Here is a 15,085-nt window from a genome sequence, read left to right as displayed (position 1 = left end):
TCTATATATATATATTAAAAGCAAGGTAAACGTGACGCACTGCTTTTTTTAACCCACCATTCATCGGCCCCACGTACCTTACTATCACCCAACAGTCACGTCTTCTTTTGGACTCCCTTCAAATCAGAATTTTGAAAATTAAAACATAATCCATTTAATTTTTTAAAAGATATATATTTTAACATTTTATTTAATTATTTTTTGTATTTTTAGTTTTTATATTTGTGTTGTTTATTAAATCACATGAATTACAATATGGATGTTACTTTAAAAATTTAAAATTTTCCAAAAAATTATACAAATTAATTTTAAAATTATAAAATAATATTTAATGTTTTTAAATTATAAAAATTAATTAAATTATCAACGTGGCATATCTACAAAGTTAACAAACGTTAATTTTTCATTTATTTTTGGGTGATTTGACAAACAATACAAATTCAAAGATTAAAATAGAAAAAAATAAAATGAAGAGTTAAAATAATTTTTTAATAAAATTGAAGTGTCAAATAAATCATTATGCCTAAAAATAACCTCCATTAAACCATTAAATTTCAATTTCATCCCATTAAATAATAATTAATTAATTAAAATTATAAAATTAAAAATATTTATTAAAAATAAAACAAGTGCAATCATTGCTTATTTATCTCAGTTTTTTTATTTTTTTATCGATTCACAAAGGATTTAGTTTAGAGTCAATTTTATGTGATTGGTTGAGCCACTTAATCTGATTTGATTGATAGATTTGATTCAAAAATTCTAACATCGTTGTTAAGAATTGATTGATAGAAAAAAAGAGTTATAAATATTTATTTTAAATTTTAAATTTTGAATAAATAATTTATTTATACAAATAAATAAGGTCTGTTTTTTTATATAGAATTAAGGTATAATTTTAGTTTTTGAAAAAGAAAAAAAGAGAGAGTAATCAATTTTAATTGAATATAATTTTATCTCTTTATTTTAATAATTTTATTAATAGGGTTATATATATATTCACGTATAAAAGAAAAACATTCATTTCATAACAAGGATTTGATTACAACAATCTAACTTGCTCGAGTACTTGGAATTCCAGTCAATAAGTCTGACATATTGCTGGTTATTCTACAGTCATGTCGTATTTGCGATTACAATGCACAAAGGAAACATCCATACAAAAGGACAAAACCATCCATATGTGGTGGAAGATGGGCAGGCATTTTCTCGAGAGCGATAAGTCTTATCATTTTGAGTCATCCATTCCCCTAATCTTATTGCTTGGGCCTCAACAACCAATGCGAGGATTTTGTCATTTCTTTCATCCCCTAATCTTACTGCCCCTTTGTTAAAAGCATTAAAATTTTGAAGGTCTAACATCTGGGGCTGCTAACACCTTACAATTCGCCAAGCATCTATACGTGTAACTTTCATCACCAGCATCTCCGCCCGCCGTTGCATGACCAAAGTCCCCACCGCTCAAGGCCTATCGTTTTTACCCTTTTCCGATGGCTACGAAAACGGAGTCCAAGCCGGTGATGACACAGACCATTACCTGTCTGAACTTAGGCGACGAGGCAAAGAAGCCATCTCCGAGCTTATAACAAGCGGTGAGAACGAACGCAAACCATCACTTGCATTGTCTACTCCTTGTTCCTTCATTGGGCCACGGAGTTGGCGCGTAAGCATCACATCCCGACATCTTTACTTTGGATTCAAGCCGCCACCGTTTTTTACATCTACTATTTTTACTTCCACGGATACGAATCCGCCATTAAAGCCCAAGCTAATGAAACAAACCCCAAGTGTTCTATAAAATTACCAAGTTTACCGCCACTCGCCACCCGCGACCTTCCGTTGATCGTCCTCGCTTCAAACGTTTAACATTAGGCACTGTTGTTGTTCCAAGAACAAATGGACGTCCTCGCCGAAGACCTTCAATGCTTTGGAACACGAAGCATTAAACGGCATTGAAAAGTTCAAAATTGTTGGAATCGGACTTTTAATCTCATCTTCGTTTCTTAACTCAAAAGACCCATTGGATAATTCCTTGAGAACCGATCTTTTTCAATCCGATTCAAAAGATTGCACGAAGCATTAAACGCATGTTCTTTATATTAACGCTGAGTGAACGGTAACTGCAGTTATAACCAAATAAAACTATCCTTACACGTCTTGAAATTGAGTAACTGTGATTTCATGTCGTGATATGTTATTTTTTTTACTGGAAATGGATAAAATGTGGTGAAGTTACAGTTTGATTTAAATAACTACTTGAAATTGAGAAACTTGATTTCATATCATTTTTTTTCTTTAAAATTTGAGTGGAGGGCCCAAAGGAGGAGATATTTTCCGTACTTAAGTCATATACAAGAAGGGTAAATTGCTTTTAAGTCTAAATTATTAAATTATTTAAAATTTAAGTAATATAATTATTAAAATTATTATTATATTATCTTTTCGTTCACAATGTCTCTACTAATACAAATCTTTTCTCTCTCTCTTATAAATTAATTTTTTTATTAGACCGTTTTAAGTATCACAAATCTGAACTAAAATTTAAATAATTTAATAACTTAAATAAAAAATTTTAAAATATTTAAAACTTTCAAATAATTTAATAACTATCTTATAATATTTTAAAATAAAATGACCAAATAATTTAGTCAACTTAGTACAATATACCCCTAGAAATTGATATAGCTTTTTACGAGAAGGGCAAGGGACGGTAAATATCAACCCTCCTGATTTCACACCTGCCCAAGTTTTTTAATAATAGTATCGCTATATAATAAAAAGAATTGGGTATAAGTAAATGGATCAATCTTAGCAAATTAGCATCTTTCCTTTCGATTCTCAGCATCTCCATTAATCTCCTCAACTTGCTCTCTCCATCTATGGCCTAGCTTTCTTTGTCGTGTTCTCTTTCTCCTCTACCTTACCATTTCTATAGGCCTCTGATTTTTATTTTCCCTTATAAAACACAGAAACAGAACCAAAACTAGAATATCTTCAGACAGCCGAATTTTAGAGTTGGGGGACCAAACAAAAATGAATCAGTTGTTGGAATCTCCACTCGAAGCTTTGGCATTTAACTATGTGAGTTTTGGGATTTTCACGGTTATTCATAATCTGTGGACGTGGATTGCTATTCTCACTGCTGCGGTTAGTTTTTGGAGGATAAGAGCCGTCGTCGGCGCCTCCGTTCAAAGTAATGACCAGAAGCCGTCGGCGTCTATTTCTGATCGTGCCCATGATGAGTCTCGACCGATTCTCGGCGCCGATGAAAAGCCGACCCCTTCAGCTTCAGTTTCAACTCCCCCTCCAGCTTCCGTCTCAGAAACAAGCGGTTCGCAGTTGGTGACCAAAGGAGGGAAATTCAAGTTGACTGTTTATTACGTGGATGATGACGTAGACGTCGACGGTGGGATGACGGTAACGGAATGGAGTGACGGTGGTGAAGGGAGGTGCTGCGGGGAGTGGTGGGAGAGTTGGGAAAGAGTGTTGAGGTTGAGGAAAGGGGAAGCAGGGTGGTACCGTTATCAGGATTTGACGGCGTTAAACGGCAATGTTGTTAGGTTATGGGATGAATCATGCAGGAGGTGGTGAAGAAGGTAAAGCTGAAGCTGTGCTGTAATGGTGGTTGGTGGCGGTGGCATTTTAGGAATTTAATGTAGATGGTATAATGTTTTTTATTTTTTTCCTTTTAATGATTTGTGTTAATGACTTTGGGTTTAAGGTTGGGGAAACTTGTAAATATATTTGTCGGATATAACAACCTTTAGAAAATCCAAAAGCAAATGCTTCTGAGGTTACAATAATTTTCCTACTCTTTGCTAACTATTTAGCATTATGAGATATTATGAAAATATTATAACCCAGATTTAATTTAATTTGATTTTAGGGGCCTAAGCCTCTCTTTAAAAACTGTGAATTGGGAAGTTAATATAAGAATAATATTATGACCAAGCTGTAAGATAATTTAACTAACAAAATGTAAATAACTCAAATTTTAATTCTACTAAAGCTAAAATAATTTTATAATTTGAATAGTCGGGTAGTTTACAAAGTAAGAACATCTCGTCACCTATGGAGAAAATAGTAGTCATTAATTCTGGTATCAAAATCATATATGATTTGAAGTTAAGTGTAACGGGCCTCGACCCAGAGTCTTTCATCAGCAACTTTGCGATTCATGGGTTTGATACAAGGTCATTCAGTTTAGGTGCTTTTGGATAGGGGGAAGCACGCATAATTTTATTCAGAGTCGCGTTGCTCAGTTTCTTGGCCTTGATATCGATCCATCGGTGTCTTTTCTAGTATTAGTTGGCAGTGGGGAGAGTATTCACAGTGAAGGGAGAGTGAAAATTGTGCATTTACAGATTCAAGGTACTGATATAGCTGCTGATTTTTATGTCTTGCCTCTTCATGGATCAGATGTAGTATTGGGAGTGGCATGGCTGGCAATTATTGGCCCTGTCATAATCGACTATGCTTCATCAACCTTTCAATTCAGTATCAGGTCGTTGAAGGTTACTTGGCAAGGAATACATGGTTTAGGTCCTAAACAGATTTAGCTAAACTCATTGCGGCGTACCCATGAAGTGGGAGCTGTTGCAGCCTTGTATAGTCTAAAGATATCGTTCGATCCATCTTACACCAAGCCTAATACAACTACGACTTTTACCCAATCACTTAACCAGTTTCGAGACGTTTTCACTTGAATATCGGGCTTACCTCCGACACGCCTTACGGATCACTCTATACACCTTAAACTCGATTTTGCTCCCATCAATGTCCGCTCTACCGATATCCCCATTTCCAAAAATAGGAAATTGAGAGGAAAGTATCGATAATGTTGAAATAATGGATCATTAGGCCAAGTACCAGCCTCTTTTCTTCACCAATGTTGCTAGTTAAAAAGAAAGACGACACTTGGAGATTTTGTGTCGATTATCAGACCTTGAATACCGTGACAATCCGTGATCGATTTCCAATTCCGATGGCGGATGAGTTATTCGATGAACTATTTGGGGCTACATTCTTTTCGAAGTTAGACTTGCTTGCCAGGTTCCATCAAATTTTGGTTAAACTCGAAGACATTTCAAAGACGGCTTTATGCACTCATGAGGGCCATTACAAATTCCTCGTAATGCCTTTCGGCCTTACAAATGCACCATCTACCATCCAGGCCACTATGAACGGTATCTTTAAACCCTTCCTCCGTTAATTTGTCCTCATTTTTTTATGACATTTTGGTTTATAGTAAGTCACAGGATGATCACTTGTACCATTTACGGATTGTATTTGAAACTTTGCAAACTCATCAATTGGTTGCAAAAGAGAGTAAGTGTATTTTTGGGCAGTCTTAGATCGAGTACTTAGGACATCTCGTCACCAGCAACGGACTTCAGGTTGATCCTTCTAAGATCATGGCAATTTGTGAATGGGTGATTCCGGTAAATGTTAAAAGAGTCCGAGGATTTTTAGGCCTGGCCGGTTACTATAGACGACTTATTAAAAGGTTCGCAAAGATTGCAGCACCACTCTTCCACCTTCTAAAAATTGACAATTTCAATTGGACCCCTAAGGCACAATCTGCATTCATTCAGTTGAAAGAAGCTTTGAGCAGTGCACTTCTCTTGGCCCTTCTAGATTTTTTAGCCTCGTTTGCAGTCGAAACTGATGCATCTGGGATGGGGATCGTTGCCGTATTGGTTTAAAGAGGAAAACCTATTGCCTTCTATAGCCAAAAGTTATCCACTCGAATGCAGGGTGCCCCGGCATACCATTGCGAGATGTTTACCATTACCCAAGCAGTGGGGAAATGGAGACAATACTTGTTGGGGAGAAGGTTTTCCATTATCATGGACCAAAAAGCTTTGAAAAATCTCTCGAAACAAACAATACAAACACCGGAACAACATTACTGGCTATATAAATTAGTTAGGTTTGATTTTGAAGTGTTGTACAAGCCCGAAAAGTTAAATACTGTGGCTGATGCCTTATCTCGATGTCCGACAGGTTGTTTTCTTACCTTATTAGTTCAGGAGTTTGCTCGTGTAACACCCCAAACCCTGCGTAGAAGTTAGGCCCGAATCTGGCATGTCACATTGAAGTGTTTTTCGAAAACTATGTTTTCATTAAAAACCCTTCTTGAAAATTTCAAACTTCTTGCCATTTAAAATTTGTATAAAACCTCAGTTTGCATTTGTTTATTTTCAATCGAGGTTTATTAAAAAGTTATTACCTTCAAAACCTTATTGTTGCAGAAGCTTAATTTAAAGCAAATGATTTACGAAAACGTGATACTTAAAAATTGAGGTGCAAAAACGTAATGTTAGAAAACAGTTATTGATTTGGAAAATTGTGTTCTACTTCTAGTAGATATAAATCACAATCACATCAAATCCCAAATTTAAAATCCAAAAATTATAGAGGCCTTATTACAACCCGAATCGAAATCAAATTGCTTAAGTAAATGAGCAAAACAGAATAAAACATGTGCAGTTGTGTGGCCCTCTCCGAGTCCCTCGCAGCTTTGAATCGTCAAACGCTGGGAATTACCAGTGTGTAATCCCTTATAATACAAACAGTCAGATATATGGTATGTAGAAACAGATTGGGCCTGAGCCTATCATAAGCATAGTATCAAGTGAGCCTTAGCCCATTAACAGTACCAGGTGGACCTAAGCCCATTACAGAATCAGTATTAGATGTAGATATGCAGACAGAAATTTAGCCCAATCCAACCAATACACCACCCGTACCAACCAACACACCATATGGGGATAAAATCGACCCACCCAGCCAACACACCAAGCTTAACACCAGTTGTGGCACAAAGTCAACAGAACGACTCGGCACCGTAGACAGAATGGCTAAAATCCATAAATATTACAGCAACACTGCCAGATAATAGAACGGCTAAAATCCATAAGCAGAAAGACAGTAAGCCTTGAACAGAACGGTACAAGCCATACACTTCCTCCGTCAATATTAACCCAACCCCATGCAGGATGACATGCCATAGTAACATACGTGAATGCAAAATCTCATGCTCAGTATCAGTCATATAACATTCATACATACATCAGTCAACCTACCACTAGGGGTGTGACGGACATTTTGTCAGTTAGGGGTACAATTACCATTTTACCCCTAGGGGTATTTTGGTTATTTTACCAATTTTAGGGTTCTTGGTACAAATAGCGACCCTTCAGAAGGTCTATAGTTGTCTCGAATGACTCAGATGACCCTAATGATCACAACAGCGCAAATGGGCCTTAGACCCACTACTCGGTCCAAGTGGGCCCACACGCTCGTGTGGCCCATTTAGCCCAAATTCAGTCACGACTATGCGAACTATATAGCTCAATCCAGTATTTTTCACTTAACATAGATTTTATTCGTGTGGGGCCCACGAGCCCATTGGGCCCACACGACCTATTTTAGCCAAACGAGGCCCATAACGGCCCAAGAGCATGAATATGCTCGTGGTGGCCTCAACAGTCTAACGCCCATATTCGTGGGCTCAGTTCATTACATGAGCATTCGCACGCCCATGTGGCCTCAATCGTCGTATTTTTGGCTTTTAGGCTTTTCGGCTTTTGTCGATTCACAGAAGAGACAGTATGGTTACACACCTTACTCACGAAAGCTAGCGAAACACCTCTTAGCATCGACCTACATTTAATCAAGGCAATCCATTAATCATCAATTGAGTTAATCGAATCCCAATCAACTTATCAAAAACAGCCTCTACCGAAAATACTTGTCCAACAAATTACCTCTCCCTTGACTAAATCAGTCGGTTGTGGTTTCCCACTTGATCCAGAGATTGGTGCAACCACCTTGCCACACCCCAATGGAAAATCCCGAACAGCTAACACTTTACGCTGCTTAAATTTTGGGGCAGGGGCTACGTGCCCATTCTCAGCTGGCACCACTCTTGATCCTCCCTCAGAATGGCTACTACTTACCACCATTGATATCTCTTTATGCAACATATTATCGGAAACCTCCACTTCTCTCCTAGAGATTTTAGAACCCAAAATTGATGATGATGGGATCGGTTGGAATAGTTCAGGTATATTCGACCAAACATAATAGGGAAAGATGGTAAACTGAACGTACACAAAAAGCCTTATGAAGAATTCAACTATGATTGGAAAAGAGTAGGAAGTAGAGAAGAAGAAGATGGAGAGTATGCTCGGTTTAGAAGGGAGGCCGAGAAGAGAAGGATTCAGAAGGAAAAGAAGAAGCAGAACCAAGAGTGAGAGAGGAAAGGGATTTCGGCAAAGTAAAGAAAGAAAAAGAAACCAAAAAGAAGGTTATTTATTCGATAATTATAGGAAGAAGGAGAAGTAAGGGAAATTTTGACCACTTCAATAGCTAAAACGCAAACCCAAAAGGAACCCCGAATGATAGAAAAATCCCAAAGGACATTCGGCACCTTCCTTTCAACCCTCTCAAAACTGAACCAAGAATTGCCTTGTGCTAAAAATGCTCCCTCCCTTCCCCTTAGTTGAATTTCACTAAGCCCTAGAGTCCAATCAGCCACAACACCCTATCAACCTCCCATTTTCAAAATTCCTTGATTCTTTCCCCAATCTCCTCCTTGATTTGCTCCACAATTCCATCCAAGACCAATCCAAACTTCATCTTATAGAGTTCGAAACCACCTCAAACTCCTGCCGCCTCATACTAGCAAAATAAATATCCTTTTTGCTTGTAATAGGATTCGAACCCAAGCCCCCCTCAATAGCTCAGCACGCCACTTGCCTGCTTACCACAAGCTCTTTTGTGTCACATTTTATCTTCAATTAATAAAAAGGTCTAAAGGCCAAAGTCCAAGTTCCTTTAAAAGAAAAACCAAAATAAATTGCAAGAGCCAAGACTTGAATCCAAGATCCTTTGTAACCTTAATGACGCCATAACCACTAGACCATAGGCTTCCTTATGACATTTTATTAACACAATAATTAAAAAAGCCTACATCCAAGCATCCAGGGTTTTATCCACTTAAAGCTAAAATTTTTGCTAAAGCCCAGGTTTGAACCTAGGACTTTTCCAACTCCTCTTAGGACCCTTAACCACTAAAGCAGACATATTTTTGTACATAGTTTCCTAACCATTCCCTTGCTCAAGGCCCAATACTTTTAGACCCAAATTCTAGGGCATTACAGCTCGACTTGAAGAGTTTCGGCAACTAAATAGCTCTCACCTTGATCTATTACATATTCATGCTCAGTTGGCTGCTTGTAATTCTGAATTTCATGATTATATGGTGCATGATGAGTTATTATTCTTTAGAAATAGATGAGTAGTGCCCACAGATGCTGCTTTGCGTAAAGCTTTACTGGAGGAATTCCACTGCTCCATCGATTGGCAGCAAACTTTTATTGGCCATCCATGCGCAGAGATGTACAACAATTTGTCCGTGAGTGTATTATTTGTCAAACAATGAAGGTATCACAATTGACCCCCGCTGGTTTACTTCAGCCCTTACCCTTACCCTTGCCAACACAAGTTTTCGAGGAACTTAGCATGGATTTCATCACGGGTCTCCCTCCATATTTTGGTAAGACGGTGATATTTGTCGTTGTGGATCGATTATCCAAATATGCTCACTTCTTTGCATTACCTAGTAACTTTGCTAGTATGAAGTTAGTTGAGATGTTTTTGAATGAGGTGGTTAAATTACATGGAATTCCGACAAAAATGGTTAGTCATTGAGATCCCTTATTCTTGAGTGCTTTTGGGGATGAGCTAACTAAATTACAGTGCACTACACGAGCATTGAGCTCCGCTTATCATCCAGAGACGGATGGGCAAACAGAGGCTGTCAACAAAGTTTTGGAAATGTACTTAAGGTGCTTTGTTGCCGACACTCCTAACTCTTGGGTTAAATTTTTACCGTGGGCCGAATATTGGTACAATACTTCGCATCATAGCTTGGCTGGTATGTCCCCATTTAAAGCTCTTTATGGCCACGAACCACCAATACTGATTCGATATATTTCCAGCACTGCTAAGCTTTCAGCTCTTGACCACGATTTGTCCAATCGTGACATTATACTCCAACAGCTTAAAAACAATCTACTTAAGGCTCAGAATCGACAAAAAAACCAAGCTGATAAACATCGTCGAGACATCTCTTATGCATTTGGTGATTGGTTTTTCGTTAAACTTCAGCCCTATCGACAACTTTCCCTTCGCCTGCATAGAAACCAAAAGCTGGGACAATGCTACTTTGGTCCTTTTAAAGTCTTGAAATGCATTGGAACCGTGGCTTATAAGCTTGATTTGTCGTCATCCTCTCGCATACACCCGGTCTTTCATGTTTCGGTTCTGAAAAAATACATCGGCAACCCCGAAAGCCAATGTAACAGCCCAATTTTCAGTAGTGTCAGAACAGTGATCTGAGATCACTAAATTCGATGAAAAAGTTAGAAAAATTTATTAATTAATAATTATAAGTTAAGCGTGATTTTAGAAATATTTTTGAATTAGTGAATTTTGTGATTTAAAAGAAATTATTAGGTAAATTGGGTCAAAAACGAGGTATCGAGACCTCGATATTATAAACTGAGCCGTAAATATTTTTATAAATATTTACAGAGTGTCATTAGGGTAGTATTAAAGTTTTGTTAAGAAATTTTAACGTTTCGATGGTTAATTGATTAAAAGGATAAAATTGAAAAAAATTCACGAGACTCCATTTCGGTAATTGGACTCATAAATATTTATCATAAATATTTACGAAGTTATTTTGTAGTTAATTAGGTTTTAATTAAGTCAATTTTTCTAAATTGAGGTTAATTATGAAAATGATTAAATTGCAATAGAGATAAAGTTTAATTATAGATTAAAGAAAAGTTAACATGACCAAATAGGCAATTATGCCTTTTCTAAAGTTGAGGCGGCATAAGTAGATATTTTATTTAAAATCTAAAGTTAAAATATATTATAATATTATAATAATATTACTTAAAAGTTAAGTATATATATTATATATATTGTATTATATAATATTATATAATAAAAGAAACAATGAAATAAAAGATAGAAAAAGAGAATAGAAACAGAGAGCAAAACGAAAACAGGGGAGAAAGGAAAGAAAAAGAAAAAGGGAAGGAAAGAAAGAAAATTTGGGATTTCAAGGTTCAAGATTTGATTGGTAAGTCAATTTAGTCCCTTTTCTTGTAATCTTAATATTTTGGGAATTCGAGAACAAAATACTACTTGATTTAAGTTTAAATTTTAAAAGTTAGTAAATTTTAAATGTTGTTCATGTTGAGTTAATTGATGAATTAGGGTTAAATTGATTGAATTTCAAATTAGAAGTTAGTAAAAGGTTGATTTGTAAAATAAAACATAAGTTTTGAATTAATAGGGACTAAATTGAGAGAATTTCAAAATTAGAGATTTATGGTGAAAATGAAGAGTTAAAATGAGTTTATAGTAAGAATTAAGAGAGAATATGGAGTTAGATTGGGAAAATAAAATTAGTATTGATAAGGGATTAAATTAGAATTTAGGTAAAGTTTAGGTATAAATGGAAATATTTTGATGAAATTGTGTATTAATGATTTTTAATTGTTTAATTACGTAGCTAATGTCGTGCAAGAGTCATTCTCCAAGAAAGGAAAGGAGAAGGTGAACAAGGAATGATTCGAGAAAATTTCGGTTAGTATTACCATAATTCGAATTTAATTATTAATTGTTAAAATTTAAATTAATATACATGATAAGCAAATTGAGGTAAGTATCATGATTGAATTGAATGGTAAATACGTATTGGTATTGAATTTATTAATAGTAATTGTTGAATTTTGAATAATATGTTTAATAAATAAAAATAAGGTGAATATCGATATTGAATTAAATGATATTGAATTGTTTGTGAATTGAAATAATAGATGTTTTGAATTGATTGAATATTTGAAATTGTTGTGGAAATTAATTTGAAATTGGAAAAGTAAAATAATACCCTATTAACTTATCGGACTAGATTGGATACAAATGGCATGCCATAGGATTTGTGATGTGATGAGGAGATTTGTAGTTCGGCTGAGAAGATGGTTCTGTTATTATATGCTTCGGTTTATCCGGAGAGGCATCTAATGCCTTATTGGTGTGTTTGGGAGGATATGATATACTAGTGTGTTAAGGAGTATTTATATTATTCCAGGTATGTTAGGTTGGATATTCTGGTGTGTTTGGTTGGATCCGTGTATCCGTCAATGTCCGAGTCTTGTTAATAGGGGTAAATAATTGAAATGAGAAATTTTGAATAAGTGTGATTGATTGAGCTATGGAAAGAAATGAGAAAGTGAAATTGTGAATTGATATGTGAATTGGAAATCGAGATATGTGATTTGAAGATATGAACCCAAAGTTCATGATATGATTAAGAGTAAATTTTTGTTATATGATATTAGCGAGTGCAAATTGCAATAGAATTGATATTAAATATAGTGAATAATTGAATGAATCGTATATGAATTAAAATGAACTATTGGAATGAGATGTGAAAAATCAATGGAATTGAGATAATGAAATAAGGTATGAATACAATTAAATACAAATTTGAAATATTGCTTATTGTTATTAATTATCAAGTTGATTTAAAATATGAGATCATTAATGAATAATTATAGACATAAATTAAATGTATATAATTTATCGATTAATGTTATAAATTTGAATTATGGTAATACCACTGAGTATTCTCATACTCAACGTACGGTTGTTTCCGTGCACAGGTTAGTAGAAAGCCAGTGTCCGGTCCAGCATCTAGAGCAATCCCGACCTCAGATAAATTTTAGTGATGTAACTTTCTTTTGATAATGTGGCATGTATCTAGGTGATGTATTGATTAAAGTATGCTATGTATGTTATTTAGTTGTGAATTAGTTATAAGTTATCCGATAAGTCTGGTAATACTCTATAACCCTGTTTCGATGACGGTTTGGGGTTGGGGGTGGTACAGCCAAGGCATTCCTCTGCCCCTCATTGAACCTGATCCTTCGAACCTTGTAGACAAGGTTCGTCTTGCAGATGGGGGTGATGTAACGGGCCTCGACCCAACCCTTATGCCAAGCACAAGCAGTAATGAAGATTCCCGTGACAAATCGTTTGAAAGCAACAGACCCTAGCGTGAGATAAGGACACTTATGGTCCTGCGTGGGTACGTGGTGGGCTAACCACAATTTAGGTACAATTCTAGTAAATAGCATTGGGAACTGTTATATAAATAAGCAGGGGTACTACCAGGTGAAGGCATGAAATCATTTAGCAATAGCTGCTGCCTCTTTCTTTCTCTCAGCTGGTACAAGATGTACTAAGCTTTCTATTCTCTTCTTTAATCCCTCATTTCTGTCATAGCCTTGTAACTTGCCCTCATTTGTACTCATTGGTTCAGAAAATAGTAAAAGCCTTCCCTTTGAGACTATAATTGCTTGTACCCTGTTTTAGTTGTTACATTGAGTTGTTATATGCGGAGGGAGTATAATATTGGGGCAACACTGATGATGTTAAGGAATTCCGGAATTAATAAGTTAAAGTGAACACATAAATTGGTGTTGAATTCCAAAATTTCTACAACAATCAAATAAATTAAAGGCTGAAAAAATAAAATGGTAGGAGCAGTTGGGTTTGATTAGGTACAGTGGGATGGGACAAAAAACCAAGATATGATATAAATAAAAATGAAGTAGTGTTTGTTGATAATTTAGCAGACTTGAGAATAATGCCTATATTTTCTCCATAATCCTTCTTTCTTAATTTCTCAATAAAACAAATTAAAACTAGGGAATCAAATAGCCTAGATGCCCATATACCACCACGATAGCATTAACTAGTTAGCCTCGAGAAAGCTTGGTTAGAAATAAACAAAACTTGAGTTTTATAAACTATGGTGAGAAAATTATGATTTTCAAAATTTATAAATATTTCATATTGTTATTGATATATTCATACTGAAATCTTTTATAGTTACTCATTTTAATTAATTTTTTAAAAAAAGTTAAAGCTAATAAATGAAACATGTTAATTTTTTATTCATGTTTGTATAGTTTATCTTAGTAAAATTTACATAAGTGTAGACAATAAATTTATTTCATTTACAAGTCAACTTCTACTTAAAAGAGTCAACTTTAAAGAGTATTTGATGAAGTTTTATATCTTATTAGGTCGAGTTATAATTTGTGACAAATTAGAGCTTCTTTTCAATCTTTCTATCAACTTGTAGGTGAAAATGTGATATTTTGGAATCATAAAAGTTAAAAGATAGATCGAGTTATAAATTATGACAAATTAGAGTTTCTCCTCAATCCTTCTATCAACTTGTAGGAGAAAATGTGATCTCCTGGAATCCTAAATATTAAAAGAGTTGATAGGCCAAACAAATATTTGAGAGTAGAGCCAGGAAACTATAGAAGTAGAATGATTTCTTCCGGATATCAATGATAAAATTAATAACAAATTAACACTATGGAAAGCAATTGCCAGTTGGAAGGTTTGCTTTGATACCTTTTTATAGGTTTTCCTCCTTTAAATCTCCGACTTGTGATACAATTGATAAGATTATTTAATTCTTTTGGTGAGGGGTATGATGTTGGCCAATTGAAACTGTATTTGTGTAGTTGAGAGAAATTATATGCCCCTATTTCAGAGGAAGGTTTGGGTATTAAGCAAGCAAGGCTGATGAATATAGTTCTTTTATCCAAGCAAGCGTGGTGAATAATAACTTCATCAGATCCTTTAATCTCTTTAGTGCTTAAAGCGATATATTATAGATCAATCCCCTTTGAGTTGATGCAAGATAGACCAATAGGCACATGAGTTTGGAAGGGAATCATGCAGGGAAAAGACATCTGGAACAAAGGGAAATATGTCTAAATTTGGAGTGGTAACAATTGTTGAGCTAACCCTTCTTGGAATGGACTTCAACTTAATACGATTAGGACCAATAACTCCCTCATCCTGATAAGTAATTGGTAGAGGTGGCAAATGGGTAAGTTCGAACAGGCTTGGATCGGGTTGTTTTCGGATTGTGATTAGCTCAAGCTTAGGCTTTCTCGAGCTCGATTTTTCT

At 35.4% G+C, this 15,085-nt stretch overlaps 1 protein-coding gene across 1 annotated transcript; it reads left to right on the top strand.

Moving 5' to 3' along the window:
- Positions 1-2,785: 2,785 nt before the first annotated feature.
- Positions 2,786-3,803, top strand: LOC105774503 (uncharacterized). The gene has a single exon (XM_012597015.2). It carries the CDS (start codon positions 3,034-3,036, stop codon positions 3,589-3,591), a length of 558 nt encoding a protein of 185 aa, XP_012452469.1. The 5' UTR covers positions 2,786-3,033; the 3' UTR covers positions 3,592-3,803.
- Positions 3,804-15,085: the final 11,282 nt, after the last annotated feature.

This window comes from Gossypium raimondii, chromosome 6 (genome assembly GCF_025698545.1).
Source record: "Gossypium raimondii isolate GPD5lz chromosome 6, ASM2569854v1, whole genome shotgun sequence".
Lineage (NCBI taxonomy): Eukaryota > Viridiplantae > Streptophyta > Magnoliopsida > Malvales > Malvaceae > Gossypium > Gossypium raimondii.
This window is presented reverse-complemented; position numbering and strand designations above follow the sequence as displayed.